Below are 17596 nucleotides of genomic sequence, written 5' to 3'. Positions count from 1 at the left end.
AATCAGGAAACGATGAAACCGATCCCAAAACACAACAGGCAACGATGGGGAACAAGGCATCTGTGTAACTCCGTGAGACATGAAGAAGTTTGTAATAATTATGTGGAAAATAAAAGGAGCAAACGGAAGCCTAAAGCCCCAATTTGCAGCCAAGAGTCGCCCAGGATTGCGGGCTTCGTCCGTTGTAGTACCAAGTCATTTTGCCTGTGCATGAATAAGAAATAAATAGTGAGGGAAATGTATATTTATTTTTTATTCATAATATTGGTACCACGGTTAAGGGTATTGCGGCGGGTTGCTGTTGGCTACCTCCGCTGCTGGACGAAGCCCGCAATCCTGGGCGACTCTTGTGCTTGGCTGCAAATTGGGGCCTTAGGCTCCTGTTTGCTCCTTTTATTTTCCAACATTTATTTTCGCTTCTTCATCAATTTTTTTCCATCTCCTGGGCTGTACACGGTGCCTCGTTGCATCGTTTGCTTCCTGGTTTTTTGTGTTTTTGGATCGGTTTCATCGCTTCCTGATTCCTTACTGTACTGATGAAGCCTGAAGGCAGTTACATCAGTGTACACTAGTGTAGGTATGGTTGTGTGAGTGTGCGTGTCTGCACTGGTGTACACTGGTATACGGTTACGAGTTGTTGAGGGCTGAGCTGTTTAATATTTTCTTCTCTTTATACATTTCCTCACTATTTATTTCTTATTCATAAAATATAACTATAATCAATAAGTAAACTTAGAAAGAGCACCGAAATGCGGAAATGACCAGCTGGTACTGAAAAAGCTGTGGTATTATTAGACAATGACTAAAAGTAAAATGTTTAATAATATCAATAGCTTTGTAACCTGTTTATTTCTTCATAAAATATTTAACTAATGAAACAAATTTACCTAACGCGGACTAAATATTATTAACGTTTCAGGAGGTACATGGGGGACATACCGAGTGCGTCTCATAAGTAGCTCACCCTTATAACTGTTTTATTTTTTTCAGTTTTTTTTTTTTTTTGTATATTAATATATGACATAAATTAGGATTGTAGTATTGACATATTCAATAACTATTTTCTGTCACTTCCTTTTCACCGGAAATTACCACAACTTTTGATTTTTAAATAGTACCCTCGGTCGCGGTGTTTTGTTGCTTTCTTATCTGATAGAAAATGACACTCTGAAATAAAATGGCATATCATATGTCAACATTTTTTGTTTTGACAACAATGTTTTGACATTTTCGAATATGATTATTTGAAATTGCAACATGCGATTCATAACAAAAATTTGACTTGAAATACTAAGTGTAGTAAAATTATTCAAATAAAAAAATGTTTTTTCCAAATATGCTAATGAGCCACCCTCGTTCCATTTGAAACAATTGAGATATGATTAAAAAAAAAAACGATTTGGGCATGTTTTAACCGGCCACGACAAGATACGAATAACATTAGGACGATCAAAGCTATTTTTCCTAGGGCTCCTTTGATTAAACATTAGTGTTTTTAACATAGCTATGGCACTCTTAGATTGAAATTTAAAATTAATATTGTTTTAAGAAAAATGTCAAAAGTTGACATATGATATATCATTCTATTCAGAATGTCATTTTCTATCGAAAGTAAAAAAATACCGAGGGTGTCATTTAAAATCAAAAGTTCGAGTAATTTCCGGTGAAACAGACGTGGCCGAAAAGAATTGAATATTTCAATCAATCCTAATTTATGATTATATACTAACATACCTAAATCTCGTTTTTTATCTGATAAAATAAAAAGTTATAGGGGCCAGCCACTTTGATACGCATGCATCCGGTATAGGCTTAGGCACTTGACACAAGAAACATTTAATATTGAACTAAAATGACACTGACATAAAAATTACTATAATATATTATATTGTATACGGTTATTTTACTTACCATCAGTAACTGATATTAATATTCTCTCAATATTTTCATTTACTATAAACCCAGTATTTTATATTAGAGCACTACGCATCTCTGTTTTCTTTATTTTTCTGAGAACAAATTATGCGAAAGTTAATTTTAAACTGAAACAAATATTTTAACATGATAGATAATAAACCGATGAGAGGCAACACTTTATTGACTACTTTGTGTTTGATTTAATTAATAAAAAAAATTAATATTCATAAATTCTAATCATTTTCCCTATTATTTTTCGTAAGTGTATTCATTAAAATATTTATAGAAAGCGACAAAAAAGTGGTTATTGTTAATAACAAAAGCAACAAAAAAAATGAACTTGACCTAACGTGCTAGAAAAAATAGAATTTTCCGTTGCTATACGAGGGATTTAGTAAACATAAAATGATTATGCATAATACAGGGTGGTCCGAATTGTATTCGGGAAACTCTGGCAGCATATTCTGCAGATAAAAACAAATAAAAAAAAGGCTGTACTTAAACTGCCGTTAAACTGTAGCTTACTAAAATGCCGTTAATAGGTATGACGTCGTTGATGTGGCGCACTTGACGGCTTTATGAAATATAGGAATTTTGTAAGGACTAACCAACGCTATCCACCCCTCCAAATAACCAACTTAACCAACGCAACTAGCCTCGACACTCATAAAAAATATAAAAAACAAATATAAATTAGTAAAAATCAACCAACCCCACTAAATAACCAACTAACCAATGAATTAACACCCTCCAAATAACCACGCTAACCAACCCGCCAAATAACTAAACCAATCCAACTAAAAAGAGTGAAACCAATGCAATAAGATCACGCTATAAGCAAAAAAAATATAAAAAAGTCTTGGTCGGCGTGAGATTTGAACCACGGACCATTCGCTTACGAAGCGATAGCCTCAGCCACTGACCCACAGGTGCTCTTGCAAAATGCTTAAGGTTAGGCATTACTCTCCGCCGACATGAACGACGTCAGAATATCTATTAACGGCATTTTAGTAGGCTACCGTTTAACGGCTGTTTAAGTACATCGTAAAAAAAATCGTATAAATGTATGTCGTAAAATGCTTAGTTTTGAAGATACAGGGTGTAGAACTTTGATTTTTATTTCAGTTTTTTCCAAATAATTTCTGAACTATATTCGATATTTGGATAAAAATTAGCGTCATGTAGGGGGCGCCACCTACATGTGTTTTAATTGTTTTAAAGAGTAATAACTTTTCGTCCGTACCTGTATAAAACTACTGAGTGAAAAATATACATTTCCGTTATTTTTAACGTAAAAAATGTCTCTTGGTAAAAACCGCAACGAGCAACCGTTCTCAAGATATTTAGAATATAAATAGTCAATACATGTCATTATTGACAAAAAATAAACATTTTATTAAGTAGATAATTATTTGGCTGAAATGAGAAATTTAGGAACTTAATTAATCATAAATTTTTCTTCGAAAAAATGATGATAAAACTTGGCGCAAATGTATTTTTTTAAATTTATTATTTCAGTCTATGTTTCAGTCTAATAACTATTTAGACATGTTTAATTTATGTCAATGATGACAGATATCGATAACTTCGATTCCAAATATCTCGAGAACCATTCCTCGTAGCGATTTTCGTAATGTATATTTTTTTCCGCGAAAATATCGTAAATGTATATATTTTACTCGGTAATTTTAGACAGGTACCTACGAAAAGGTTTGCAAAAGGGTTGCAAACCAGCTAGCAATTTTCATACAAATATCGACGCTAGTTCAGGAAAAAATCGAAATAAAAATGAAACTTCTACACCCTGTATCTCCGAAACCAAGCATTTTAGGACATCATTTATACAAACTTTTTTAGTTATTTTTATCTGCAGAATATTCTGCCGAAGTTTCTCGAATACAATTCAGACCACCCCGTATAAACCTTAAAACAAAATCAGCTGGGTTAAAAAAATAGTTAAAAGCTTTATTGTAATTTGTTATAATTATAATTTGATATATTTAACATAACGTTTTAAAATTATTTCGTCAATCTCTTGGAGTAAAATGGCAGTCTATGTCATGTTTCGTCCTCATGGTCATGTAACATCTCATCTCCATCTCATCTATCGATCGATACTTTGACGACACTCGAAAATTTCGTATCACGTTGGCCACGACCACCTTTATGGACATGGTAGCAAACATTTTTCCTACAAAAAGAAAACATTAGGTATTGAGATTGCATATTCTCAAGATCTATGGTCAGCATTTCTGTTTTGGGTAGGAACCTTTGCCTTTACAACAGCGAAATAAAACGCTAATTTACCACAATACACCAAAACACTAGTTTTAATCATCTTCTAATGATGCTAACCTGGTTAGCAAAACGCGCGTCCAATTTTAAAAAATAAAGTGTTTTGCTGTATTGCATCGTGGGCAACGGCCTAGCTACGTAGAAACACCGGTTCCCATTAGAACACCGAAGTTAAGCGACGTAAGGCGATACTAGTGGATGGACGGATGACCGGTTCGAAACTCTGTATCGTGCTGTTGTCCAAAAAAAGGCAAAAGTGTAAAATCTATTGACACACACTGCTCATTCACGCCGGTTCGAGGCCGGATGAGATCGGATATCTCGTAAGTAAGAGTCGATTTAGACACTTGCCAAGTCGGTAGGCCATTGACCATAATATGGCCGAGGACCGCGGTTCGGATTCCGCGTAAACAAAGTAGGCCCTGTCCAGATTAGCCCTGGCAGTAAAAAGGAGACGTTAACTGAAATCTTTACTTTACTTTGTATTGCATTGTGGTGAATTAGTGATTAATTTTGCTAATTTTGCAATACAAAAATGTACATCTGATCAAAAATTTTTATGATCAAGTGAGTTTAGAATATTTACAGATTAAAAGTTGTTATTGGTAATCGTCAACTTCATAATAAAGATGTTTGACTGTAGGATCATCAACATTAAAATATTACCTATGCAGTTCCTAGGTCCTGCAGAGAACAGAATATAGGCATAAGGAGGCCTTTTGGCAATTTCTTCTGGTAGAAATCTGTCTGGATCAAACTTATCAGGATTCGGCCAATATTTGCTATTTCGATGAACACCAAGAATGTATATCGATATATTGGTTCCTTTTGGAAAGGTTTTGTCTCCTAAAAAAAGATATTTATACTGGAGCACCAATTTGGATACATGTTGTTCATTCAGAGTGTGTGAGATTTTATTTGTTAGAATTTTTAAAAACAAAAGTGTATAAGTGCTACAGACCATGAATAATACAGGCCATTTACGATAATATCCGGCCAATAACTTGAAGAAAATGGCCAATTGATGGCCATTTTCCCTTCAATGTCCCACTTAGCCCCTTCTACTGAACAATGATTTTGACATTGAATTTTAAAATTAAAACATTCAAAACGGCGTCATAGTTGACTTGGAAATGACGATCGCTGTTAAAACAGTATAAGGATCATCGTCGATAAAAGTGACCAAATCAATTTGACTGCTTTTTTACGATCATACAATACTTACCTATTTTTATGTCTTTAGAGATATATCGGCTTACTTCGGTCACACTTGGTAATAATCTCATGCATTCAAAAATAACTCGTTCAGTATATTTCAATTTGGTTAAATGGTCTACCTCAATAGGTTCATCGCGACCAATATTAGTTACTATTTCTTCAAATACTTTCTCCTATAAATTAAATTATAATATAGAGGGTAAGTCTTAAATGAAAATATTTTTAGGGGTATACTTCCCCAAAACGCAATTATCGACCCCAAAAACACAATTATGAGTTTTTTTTTCGCGAAAAAAATGTTTGAAAATGTGTTTGGAATGTTTTTAGTTATTTGTTAATAATATAAAAACATAGGTAGTAGATTAAATTTACAAGAAAGAAAATCCAAAAAAGATCATTTTTTTCAAAAGATCATTTCAAAATTTCTCACGGAAGTTAAATAAATAAAGGCCGATATTACCACTGGTGGATATACGAAACAAGTCACTATAAATTGTATTATATTTTTTGATACCATATCCTTTGATTCGCATAATGGATTATTAAAATTTTTACTGACAAATAGCCCCACTAATAGACTACACAGTGGCGTACCAAAGTTTAATTTTTCTGTTAATATAATTTTATACAGGGTGGCGCACCTCATTCGCCTCGGTTGATTATACGAAAACGGAAAGATGTAGAAACAAAATATTTTATGGATATACGGGGAAGCAATATGCACAATTTAAAATTATTTTGAAATATACAGGTTGTTTCAGAACTAAGATCCATACCAAAGTTATATTTTTTCTTATGGAACACCCGGTATTTTATTTCATTTTTGGATTCTTAGACCCAAAAAAAGTCATCTATTATAAGAGTTAAATATGTTTCAATTTTTTAGTTTTTGAGATATTTAAAGATATTTAAATTTGCATGCTACTATAGAATTGATTATTAACACCCTATACATTTTTAGAATTTTAGAATTTAGAATGAGTGGGAAGGGGGTTAATCACTTCGACCTTACAGATCCATTGTGTCCCCTTTTCTTGAATCATAACTCATCATACAATCCCAGGGCTTTGACAAAAGCCAGTATCTGGGACGGTTTTATAGAGGGTAGTTCTCCATCTCCAATATCAGTCGTACCAAAATTCATGGCACGAATGGTTGTCGTCTGGGCGCACTCAGTGATGAGGTGTACTGGTGTTTCCCCATCTTCCCCACAGAATCTGCATTCGCCGTTTCTTCTTAGTTTCAATCTACTGAGGTGTTCATTGAGGGAGACAGTGTCCTGTTAAAACCCCGTGACAATCCGAAGATTGTTCTTACTCAGACCCAGGAAGATCTGTGATTTTCTTGATCATAAGCCCTCAGAAACTTCTTCGAGTGTCTTAGACCATTGCAAGATTTCCATTCCAGGTTGCGGATGGAATCTTCCAAGTTCTTGAGTTCCGCCTTGAGTTGGTTACCACTTGGAAAGCAGAACGGTTCTGGTCCAGTTAGTGGAGTGTTCGGTCCTTTCCTAGCTAGATTATTTGCTTTTTCATTGCCTTCTATCCCGTGGTGAGCAGACACCCAGTGTAGGAGGACTTTGTTTTCTTTGCCTAATTTATTCAGCTTCTCTATGCATTCTTTGACCAATTTCGAATTGATTGATACTGAGTTGATCGCCTTTAACGCTGCTTGACTATCAGATAAGATGGCTATTTCTTGTTTCCGATAGTTCCTATCTAAGATAAGTTGTACGCATCTCTCGATAGCGTAGATTTCTGCCTGTAGGATACTAGGGTAAGTGCCCATTGGTTCGGAGTAATTAGCTCTCGGCCCAAACACTCCGATCCCTGTTCCCGTATTGGTTTTGGAAGCATCAGTATACCAAGTTATGCTTTTGCGTTTCGCTCTTCCAATCCTTCTTATTGCTCAATACTACATTGACATGTACCCTATACATTACTTTTCAGAATTAATTCTTGTGCTGAGTTTAAAGGTAAAGAAATAAACTTTACTGAAAAATGGCATTGCTTTCTTAAATTTATACAGGGGTGTCAAAAATTTCTGATCTAGTTTAAGGATTTATTTTATATAAAAACTTCGTTATTTCAAATGCAACACTCTTTTTAAAATAAACCGAAGCAGATTCAAATGTTCTTTCAAACTATATTAGGGTTTCCTATACCTATCTAGCTCAGATTTTGAATAAAAAGCGATTTTTAATTAAAATCGCAATCAAGATGGCTGCTGTCGCCATGGCAATTTTCTAGTGACAGTTATCAACTATTTTCAAAGTCGACATTAGTTTATGGACATTATTACATATTTATAATTTATAACAGTTTGCTTAGATTTACCTACAATCTACAATAGTTTAATAAATAAGTATTCATTATTTTATCAAGAGAAATAAAGCAGCATCTGCTGGCGGAACGAATGGATATGTTTCTAGTGATTTTATTTTCTGAAGAAAATTGCTTCTTGGCCTCAAGAACTTATGCTCAAAGCTCAAAGGTATCCAAAAATAGAATTCTTCCTGATAAGCGTTCCTCTGAAAATTACTTACCCTATTTCGCAGAGCTGGTAGTGTGGTTTATAAAAAACCTGTTAGGCAGAAACCTGTCGTTGGAAGTGAAGAAAATGAATTTGCCGTAATTGTCTCTTTTCTAGAAAATCCATATATCTACAAGTCATCGTAAAATACATCAAAGAACTACTTCTTCGGTTTTCTTGATAGAATAATAAATACATATTTAATAAATATTATTTATTAAACTATTGTAGGTAAATTAAATAAAAGTAAACTGGTATAAATTTAAATAAGTCCATACACTAATTTCGATTTTGAAAATAGCTACTAACTGTCAATAAAAAAACTGCCATGACGACACTAGCCCTCTTGGTTGCCATTTTATTGAAAAATTGTTCTTTATTCAAAATCTGAGCTAGATAGGTATAGAAAACCCTAATATAGTTTGAAAGAGTATTTGAGTCTGCTTCAATTTATCATAGAAAATACAGGGTGTTGTATTTGAAATAACGAAGTTTTTATGTAAAATATATCCTTAAATTAAATCAGCAATTTTTGATACCCCTGTATAAATTTAAGGAAGCAATAGCATTTTCCAGTAAAGTTTATATCTTTACTTTTAAACTCAGTACAAGAATTAATTCTGAAAAGTAATGTATAGGGTGTTAAAAAATTGAAATATCTCAAAAACTAAAGATTTTAAACATATTTAATCCTTATAATAAATGCCTTTTTTGTGCTCAAGAATCCAAAAATGAAATAAAATACCGGGTGTTCCATAAGAAAAAATATAACTTTGGTATGGATCTTAGTTCTGAAACAATCTGTATATTTCAAAATAATTTTAAATTGTGCACAGTTCCCCTAAATAAAATATTTTGTTTCTGCATCTTTCCGTTTTCATACAATCAACCGAGGCGAATAAGGTGCGCCACCCTGTATACATGATAAAATAAGGAGTAATTTTGTCTATCTAGAAGTTAAACTGTGGGTAACACTGGTTTTTTCGGGTACATCTAAGCAATTATACATATAAGATGGTATAGATTTATCTTTTTTTTTACATTTTCCTTTTTTTGTCATTTTATTTTTAACACTTTTAAAGTTCTACCACTTTTTCCAGATTATTACTTTTTATGTATACCACGCGGTAGATGCTTACTGGGGTAAAACCAGTTATTGATGACAACACCGTATGACAGAATACTGTTTAATAGTTATTTTATATTTAATTCATTTAATTCTGATTTAATGCCAAGGCAAAGATTAACTAAAGACCCAATACCCTTCCAAGATCAACTGAATTAGGCAGTATATTCATAATTTTATTTTGGTTTAATAATAATAATTTAATAGATATAAAAATTTATAATTGTGCTTGGAAACTCACCTGGATTTCTGGATACATACCCAGTAACGTAAATATAAATACTAATGAATTTCCAGTCGTGTCGGTAGCCTAAAATGTTATTCCAATTAATATAAACAGTTGCTGCGCACCAATGTATTTTAAAAGTTTTATAATAAAGCGTATTTTTGTATTATTATTGTTGTATAAATGGTTTGACTAATTGGTTTTGTGTTATAATTTAAACAATGTGGTTATATATGTATAGCAATATATTTTAATATTACCGCTGATGCAAATAATATAAACTCCGTTTCTATTATTTTCCGAGGAAAGATGTCTTTTCTGTTCAACATGGCGTCCACAAATGATAACTGAGAATCTACAACTAACAAAATAACTGATTAAACTTCAAACATCAAACACTTACTAAATTTAATTGAATGAAAGAGGAAAATTTGCTTCACTATAGACTATATAGTCTAGACAGTAATATCATACATTTACAACTTTGAGAAACACCTCACTGTAGTACTGAGTAATAAAAAGGATTGGGAAGAAAGAAACGCTTACTCAGCATATAAAAGACCATACCATCACGTGGTATACTGATGCTTCCAAAACCAAAGCAGGGACAGGGAGAGGAATATTTGGGCCGAAAACTAAATACTCCGAATCAATGGGCACCTACCCCAGTATCCTTCAGGCAGAAATTTGCGCTATCGAAAGATGCGTACAATTTATCTTAGATAGGAACTATCGAAAACAGGAAATTGCCATCCTGTCCGATAGTCAAGCAGCACTTAACGCGATCAACTCAGTAACCATCAATTCGAAGTTGGTCAAAGGATGCCTAGAGAAGCAAATTAGGCAAAGAAAATGCCTAGAGAAACAAATTAGGCAAAGAAAATAAAGTCCTCCTACTCTGGGTGCCTGCTCACCAAGGGATAGAAGGCAATGAAAAAACAAATGATCTAGCTAGAAAAGGAGTGAACACTCCACTAACTGGACCAGAACCGTTCTGTTTTCCAAACAGGAACCAACTGAAAGCGGAACTGAAGAATCTAGAAAACTCCATCCGTAACTTGGAATGGGTGTCCTCCAACGGTCTAAGACACTCGAAAAAGTTCCTCAGAACTTATGACCGAGAAAAATCAAAGGTTTTCCTTGATTTAAGTAAAAACAATCTTCGGATTGTCACGGGGTTTCTAACAGGACACTGTCTCCTCAACGAACACCTCAGTAGGCTGAAACTGAGAAACAACGGCGAATGCACATTTGGTGGGGAAAATAGGGAAACACCAGAACACCTTATCACTGAGTGCGCCGAGACGACGACCATTCGTGCCATGAACCTTAGTACGTCTGATGTCGAGGATGGAGAGCTGGCCTCTGTGGAGCCGTCTCAGATACTGGCTTTTGTTAAAGCCCTGAGACTGTATGATGAGTTATAACACGTTATAACTCAAGAAAGGGGAACACACAATAGATCTATAAGGTCGCGGTGATTAACTCCCCTCCTAAACATTCTACATTCTACAATATCATACCTGGACATTTATCAAATTCTGCCATCCTGCATCGAACTTTCTAAAAAAATAAATATATGTAATCATAATAATTATTGTTTAAAGTTTTTTTAATAGGTACTTTACATCAGCTAAAAATCTTCTAAATTTAAGTATAACCCAAAGTGCATGCCATCCATGACATAGAAAATCCTTGATTCTCATGAGAACGCCAAAACAACAACCCCGCACGAAATACTCACAGCCTAAGAAATGTTGAATCCTGAAATTTAAAAGAAAAAATAAATGTTTTGTATTGATGTCAAAAATGTATTCAGAAATTTATAATCTCTTTAAAATGTATGTTCATTATTTCTTTTGTTTACATGCAGTATTTCGAACATTGGACTTGTGCTCTCAAAGACTACATATTTATTAAAAATTATCCACTTACACATCCATTTCCTCCAAAAGCTTGTTGTTTAAATCAGTTTGCAGGTGGTAATTCCTACCAACTATTGCTTCTGGAACATTTAGAAAAAACACTTATATAACTATCTTAAATATAAAATATTTCTCTTAAAAAATATGTGTATTCCTTTAGCGTTTTAGTAGTTACTAGCGTGTACCAGCGACTTCGTTCGCGTCGAATTAATCATTTGTAATGGTGATGATGAAGCAAAGCAAGAATTTCCATTAACATACAAACTGGATAAAATTTTCTCACATTTATGTCATCATGAGAAAAACGATATGGCGATATTATTATATAACTTGGTAATATTTGAGAGGTAGTTTCATCTCGTTGGAATTTGACTTTCGAAAAATCCGTTTGCCAAAAATAAGCTTTTTACGTCAAGCAGTCTAAGCAGAACCGTGGTTAAGAAATTACCCAACTTTTAGAACACCCTGTATGATTTTTTAAAAAATTTCAAAATATATAAAAAAACCGAGAAAAAAACCAAATAAAATATGCTTGTCCAAGCGTTTTCCCGAAAGACTAACCGTTTATTAAATAACAAATATTGTTATATTTGAGGGCGTTTTCACCCTCTTGGAATTTGAGATTCGAGAAACCCCTCCTTATCGAACCTCTACACCCCACAGTCAATCCGTTTGCCAAAAATCAGCTTTAAACGTCAAGCAGTTTAAGCAGAATCGTGATTATTCAATGGTCATATTTTATGAAACACCCTGTATAAATTTATAAAAAATTTTAAAATATGTAAAACAACAAAATAAAATATACGTGTTTAAGAGTTTTTCCGAAAAACTCATCGGTTTTTAAATAAAAAATATTTTAATATTTAAGGGATAGTTTCACCCCCTTAGAATTCGAGTTTCAAAAAATCCCTTCTTATCGGAAATCTACACCCTAAAGTCAATCTGTTTTCCAATAATCAGCTTTTTACGTCAAGCGCTTTAAGGAGAATCGTAATTAATCAATGGCCAGATTTTTCGAAACACCCTGTATACATTTTTAAAAATCTTAAAATATTTAAAAAACAAAATAAAATATACGTGTTTAAGCGTTTTTTCCGAAACTTGGCCGTTTTTTAAATAAAAAATATTGTAATATTAATGTTTGAGGGGTGGTTTCACCCTCTTGGAACTGGAATTTCGATAAATCCCTTCTTATCGAACCTCTACATCCTAGAATCAACATGCATGCCAAAATTGAGCTTCTTACGTTGAGTGGTTTGAGCAGGATCGTGATTAATCAGTATGTCAGTCGCTTAAGGATTTTATATATTAGCACAATATTAGTATAGGTATAGATTTACCAGTAAAAGTATCGAAAGTATAACGACCAAATACACTATAAAGGTCGTGGTTAAAATTCCTCAGCACTTTCACCAATACATTGCTGTTTTCGTTGAAATATTGAACAAAGGAATTGAGGATGGGCTGACTGAAACTCTTCGAAATAAACTTTCGGCGTCCTTTCCAAATATTGACTAAAAACAACAAATGGTTTATATAAAAAAAAACTAGATATCACTAGTAAAAACTAGATTTTTTATCTATGAAAACAAAGTCGTAAAGATTCTGCCAATACATCTTGTTATTATGTCTGTTCAATAGGAGGATCCCTAACAGTGTCATTTTTTGGATGTGATCTGTCGAAATCCTTCCCTGATTCGTTGGACAGGCTATACCGGCTGTTTTTCAAAAATGGCTCATCCCCTCGCTCATCCTTATAACTTTTTATTTTTGCAGAAAAAAAAAAAGCGAAATTTGGTTTGTTATGGCAATGACTATGAAATGAAGATCATTGCTGGACTATCAGATAAGATGGCTATTTCTTGTTTCCAATAGTGCCTCTCTAAGATTTATCTGAAGGCTGCTGGGTTTGGGGGATAACGAAAGAATACATGACAATACAGTTGTGTCTGTCATTTTAATACAGAGATCTGTAGATGTAGCCTGTCAAAATTATCCCTGGCCCATTGAACAGACTTACTAAACTAAAAAAATAACATTTATATTATCAGTTTTACCAGGTTGAAAGAGAAGACTGTTCTTAAAAACCATTCTCATTCCATCGTACAAAAATGACTTATGCAAACTGTCTGGGTGATTTAGGAACACTCGAATTTCTTCTGCATCGTCAGTAAAATACAGATTATTATGTCCGAGCCACACGTTGCACGGCAATCCTAATTTTTCAGCCGATCCAGTCTGTAGTCTATATGTATCTAAAATATCTAAAAATTACAATTTTTTTTTAATTTTCAACAAAACTTACTTAGGGTCCGGCAATAGTGAGTCGGGCATGTGGAGCTCCTAGAATAAAAAACTTGGAAATTTTGTTTAAGTGCATACCTAAAGTATGCACTTAATTAATACTACTATATTTAACGAGGATGTATTTCAGGAAAATATTTTGACTTCTATAGGTGGCTCAAAAAATTGTGAGTGGACCGGGATAATTTTTTTTAAATGGAACACCCTGTATATTATTGCATTTTTGGCTTCCGTTCAGATCACTTTACATGATTCTAAGATATGAGTAAATATATTTCGATAATTTCAGAGATATTAATAGGTAAATAAAAATATATATATTTTTCAACCTTAAGTATTACTTTAGATGGTCGATACTTACTTTGTGCTATAAACATCGTAATCTTAAATCATACAGGGTGTTCAAAATTCTACGCCAACCATTCTAAAATATAAAATATTTTTTCTTTTTTTTTAATGGAACACCCTGTATATTATTTTTTTTTATAAGATGCAGAGTTCAGAAATGAACATGTTTTGTATTTAAAGAATTTCAAAATTTTTAATGGCTTCGCAGATACACGCAGTATTATCACAGATTAAGCAGGTATCCTATAAGTATACAGATAAAAATCTTGTCCCTAATTCGTGGTACAAAAATTGTTTTTTATGACGATGTGCCTTTGAATAAGAAGACTAAGGAAGGAGCATAATGCTGTCCATGTATATCCTTGGTGGGCATGGTGGGCGGAAAAAGCGCCATAAAAGCACTCTAGGGTGGGGATCCTTGACAGTTCTGTTTGACGATTCATTTGACACATTTGAATTTGACTTGAAATTTTGTGAATTTGTCAGTCTTTACGGAGCTTATTTTATGTTATTTATTATTTATTCTACTACTGATAGTTGTATAAAGGTAGTAAATCTAGATGGAAATTGTGGCAGCACTTAAATTAACAGTGACACTATCGCGATTTATCGAAAAGACTAAAATAGTTGGTTGTGTAGCGTGCGGCAGATCTCGGCAAAAATTGAGTGAAATAATGGAACAACTTTTCGCTAGTAAGTGACTATATAATATACATACGTGTAGTAAACCGATCATTTATGAAATTCACTTAAATTAACTAAATTATATATTTTTCTTGCATTTTAGCTTTTATTTATTACTTGTCAAAGATTAAATGTCAAAGAATTTAGATACGTTAATTTGACTTACCTGCTTCAATAGCGTATCGGATGTTTGTGGTAATAAATACTTATTATAACTTATCTATTTTTATTAGAATTATATATTTTTATAACAATTTTAATAACTACCAACATTTATTCACAACGTAAAATAAAACAACAAATTATTGAGTCTACCCCACGTCTACCCTACATCATAGTTTTACATTTTTTAAATAAAATTAGAACGACACTGATAAACCGGAATTTAAGTCGGCCATATTTGAGGCCCATCGCGGTGTACCTAAGATTTTTGATATAATCCTTCCTTAGTCTTCTTATTCAAAGCGATGTGCAAACGAGTAAAATTTCCTGTGCGCAAAAATAAACTCGCGTAAAATAACAATAAACAGCGTAATAGAGAGATATCGCTAAACCGAATAGCGTGCATGGACGTTAATAAGGCCAGGTGTTATTTCCTTTACGTGAGGTGGTATTAACTCTCTTCATTTATAGTTATCGGATCGGAAAGAATTCTGTTCGCGTGGCGTCCGCTATTTAAACTTAACCTAACCAGACCTAACTTTGAATTTAAAACTTTGAAATTGTAAAACTTTGAAATTGTGTCTAGGTATTTTAAAACTAAATGGCTAAAGTGCTTATTTTCAGTGCTTTGTTGTTCAACGTCTGCCAGTGAGTTTAGGGCAACAAGCAACAAATTCTCTTAGAAGGGCTAAGTCGTCATCTCCTGTAAACCTAAGCCTCTTTATAGGTTATTTAATATTGGAAGAGGTGGAATCCATATTTTGGGCCATATTTATTTAATTAAAACTAATCCCAGCTACTTAAATATCAAATTACCTAATAAAACTAAAGTAATAATTGAAAACAATTCAAACATAACCTAAAATAAAAGATCTCGCCGGCCGGCCCCGGTTGTCAAATACCCGCATGTGCCCATTTAAGCAATTTTTAAACGTTATTTAGAAATAGCGCTTGGTATAATTGATCCGCAAATTACATCAGGCGGTAACGTTGTTAGCGGGTGTTGCGGTAAAAATTGACTCACGCATATCGTAACCATGATAAGGTACGCGTAAATATTGCATGACGCTATTCGGTTTTCCGATATTTCTCTAATAACTGTGCACAATTTTAGAGGCCATAAGTGGGCGTGCTATGTGCGCAAACTTGTAACCAAACTAGTGTCCGATTCCGAAAATTGGAACCACGAAAAACCATAAAGAAAAAACAAAGTTTATAATCTGTATAATCTGTGGTATTATTTCATATAGCTCTTTCAACGGTAAAATGCGTAACAAAAATCATTGGGTGGCTTTGATCAGTACGATGCAGTACGTAGAATTATAGCTAAAATTGCTAATATACCTGCTCTTAGTGATATTTTTAACCATACCATAGTGCAGAGATATAAAATAACAATAAATATATTGATATTTTAGCTCCCCTACTTGATGGTAATTTTAACTGTGTTATTAATGTTTAAATAATTCAAAACATTCATTATTTTAACAATGTAATAATTATATGGTAAATCTAAATAAACATAAAATTGAAAAAAAAAGAATAATACGAATAATTTGATTTACAATGCTTAAATACCATGAAATTATATTAAAAAAATCGGATATCCAGGTTATAATGATAATGATTTAAGCTCAAATATGCTCATTATTATTAACATGCATTAGAATTGAAAAAAAAAACAGTGTCACAGTAGTCTTTGAAATGGCAATCAGTGAAAATTTTTGGGGGCATAATTTCCTACAGTTCATACCAAATAAACTTTTAGTCACGTGATTAAGCTTGACCGGCACAGCGTTGCCCACTTTTATATATTTTCTTTTAATCAAAATATTTTAGGAAAGAAAAATAAATTAATTATAATTATATAAACAGTTACTATTTATATCAACAAAACTCACCTTCTTAAGGGACATGAAGGGTCATTACTACCGCTTTCCTGTTAAAAATATTCTAATAAAGTTGCGATGATTTTTTTACGGCTATTAAGCTATCTTGTATACTTTGCAATGAAAGAGGTTCTAAAAAATACAATGTCCGACTCCAAATAAATATGTTCAAGCTTTTGACAATAGTATTTATTTAAACCAAAATCTCGTAAATACAAAACTAAAGTGTCACAACGAATGACAGTCAGGAAATAAATAAACTTTATATTTTTTACAGCCACGGAGGAATAAGAGAGGGGAGATGCTACAGCTGTTGCAAAAAGAGGTTCACCTAGCCGCCCGCCATCTTAGATTGTGGTACTTTTTGTAATTTGTGCATTTTTCTGTTTGGATAAGTGTGGTTGTGTTTGCAATTTGATTTTTCGGTTCTGATATTATGTTAAAATTAATTTTGAAGTATTGTATTACCTGTTTTTATGTAATAGTACTTTTTTTAGTTCTATGATCTGATATGTTATGATTTGTTAATGTTTGTTTAACAATGTTATACCAAAGAGGTTATACTTAATATATCAATTTGCATAGCCTAACTTTTTTATCAATAAACTTTGTAGATTTTCAGATTATTTATTTCCTTTTGTTTCCGTTTGTAATTTTATTTTTAAGACATATTATGTGATTGTTTCAGATAATATGTTTTAAAAATAAAATTGCAAATAGCGAATAAAAATAATTAAAATAAAAAAGTGTATTTTACAATTCCCCCCGGCCCCGCACCCCTTTGGCTAACCTGTAAATGTCAACTTTGTCGAGAGATGGCGTTACGAAAATGGAACCGATTTATTACAAGGAACTTGGGCTTCTTTTTCGGTAGTATATTCTGTGAGCGACTCCGCTTTCTTATTCCTCTGTGTTTACAGCACAGACCACCTACACAGTACACCTAACCTACCACTTGAATCGCCAGCGC

At 33.1% G+C, this 17596-nt stretch overlaps 1 protein-coding gene across 2 annotated transcripts; it reads right to left on the bottom strand.

The window, feature by feature from the left end:
* Positions 1-3896: 3896 nt before the first annotated feature.
* On the bottom strand, positions 3897-13523 carry LOC115881719 (cytochrome P450 4C1-like). 2 transcript variants are annotated; one of them, XM_030899330.1, is made up of 10 exons: positions 13297-13523; positions 12580-12753; positions 11250-11319; positions 10943-11078; positions 10838-10877; positions 9575-9675; positions 9330-9398; positions 5438-5603; positions 4879-5058; positions 3897-4108 (listed from the first exon to the last, which is right to left on the bottom strand). In XM_030899330.1, exons 1-10 carry the CDS (start codon positions 13334-13336, stop codon positions 3945-3947), a joined length of 1140 nt encoding a protein of 379 aa, XP_030755190.1. In that variant the 5' UTR covers positions 13337-13523; the 3' UTR covers positions 3897-3944. The 2 variants fall into 2 exon arrangements, with proteins under 2 accessions (XP_030755190.1, XP_030755191.1); XM_030899331.1 differs by having other exon boundaries at positions 9575-9669.
* Positions 13524-17596: the final 4073 nt, after the last annotated feature.

Source organism: Sitophilus oryzae, unplaced genomic scaffold (assembly GCF_002938485.1).
Source record: "Sitophilus oryzae breed Bouriz unplaced genomic scaffold, Soryzae_2.0 scaffold_172_pilon_pilon, whole genome shotgun sequence".
NCBI classification, from domain to species: domain Eukaryota; kingdom Metazoa; phylum Arthropoda; class Insecta; order Coleoptera; family Curculionidae; genus Sitophilus; species Sitophilus oryzae.
This window is presented reverse-complemented; position numbering and strand designations above follow the sequence as displayed.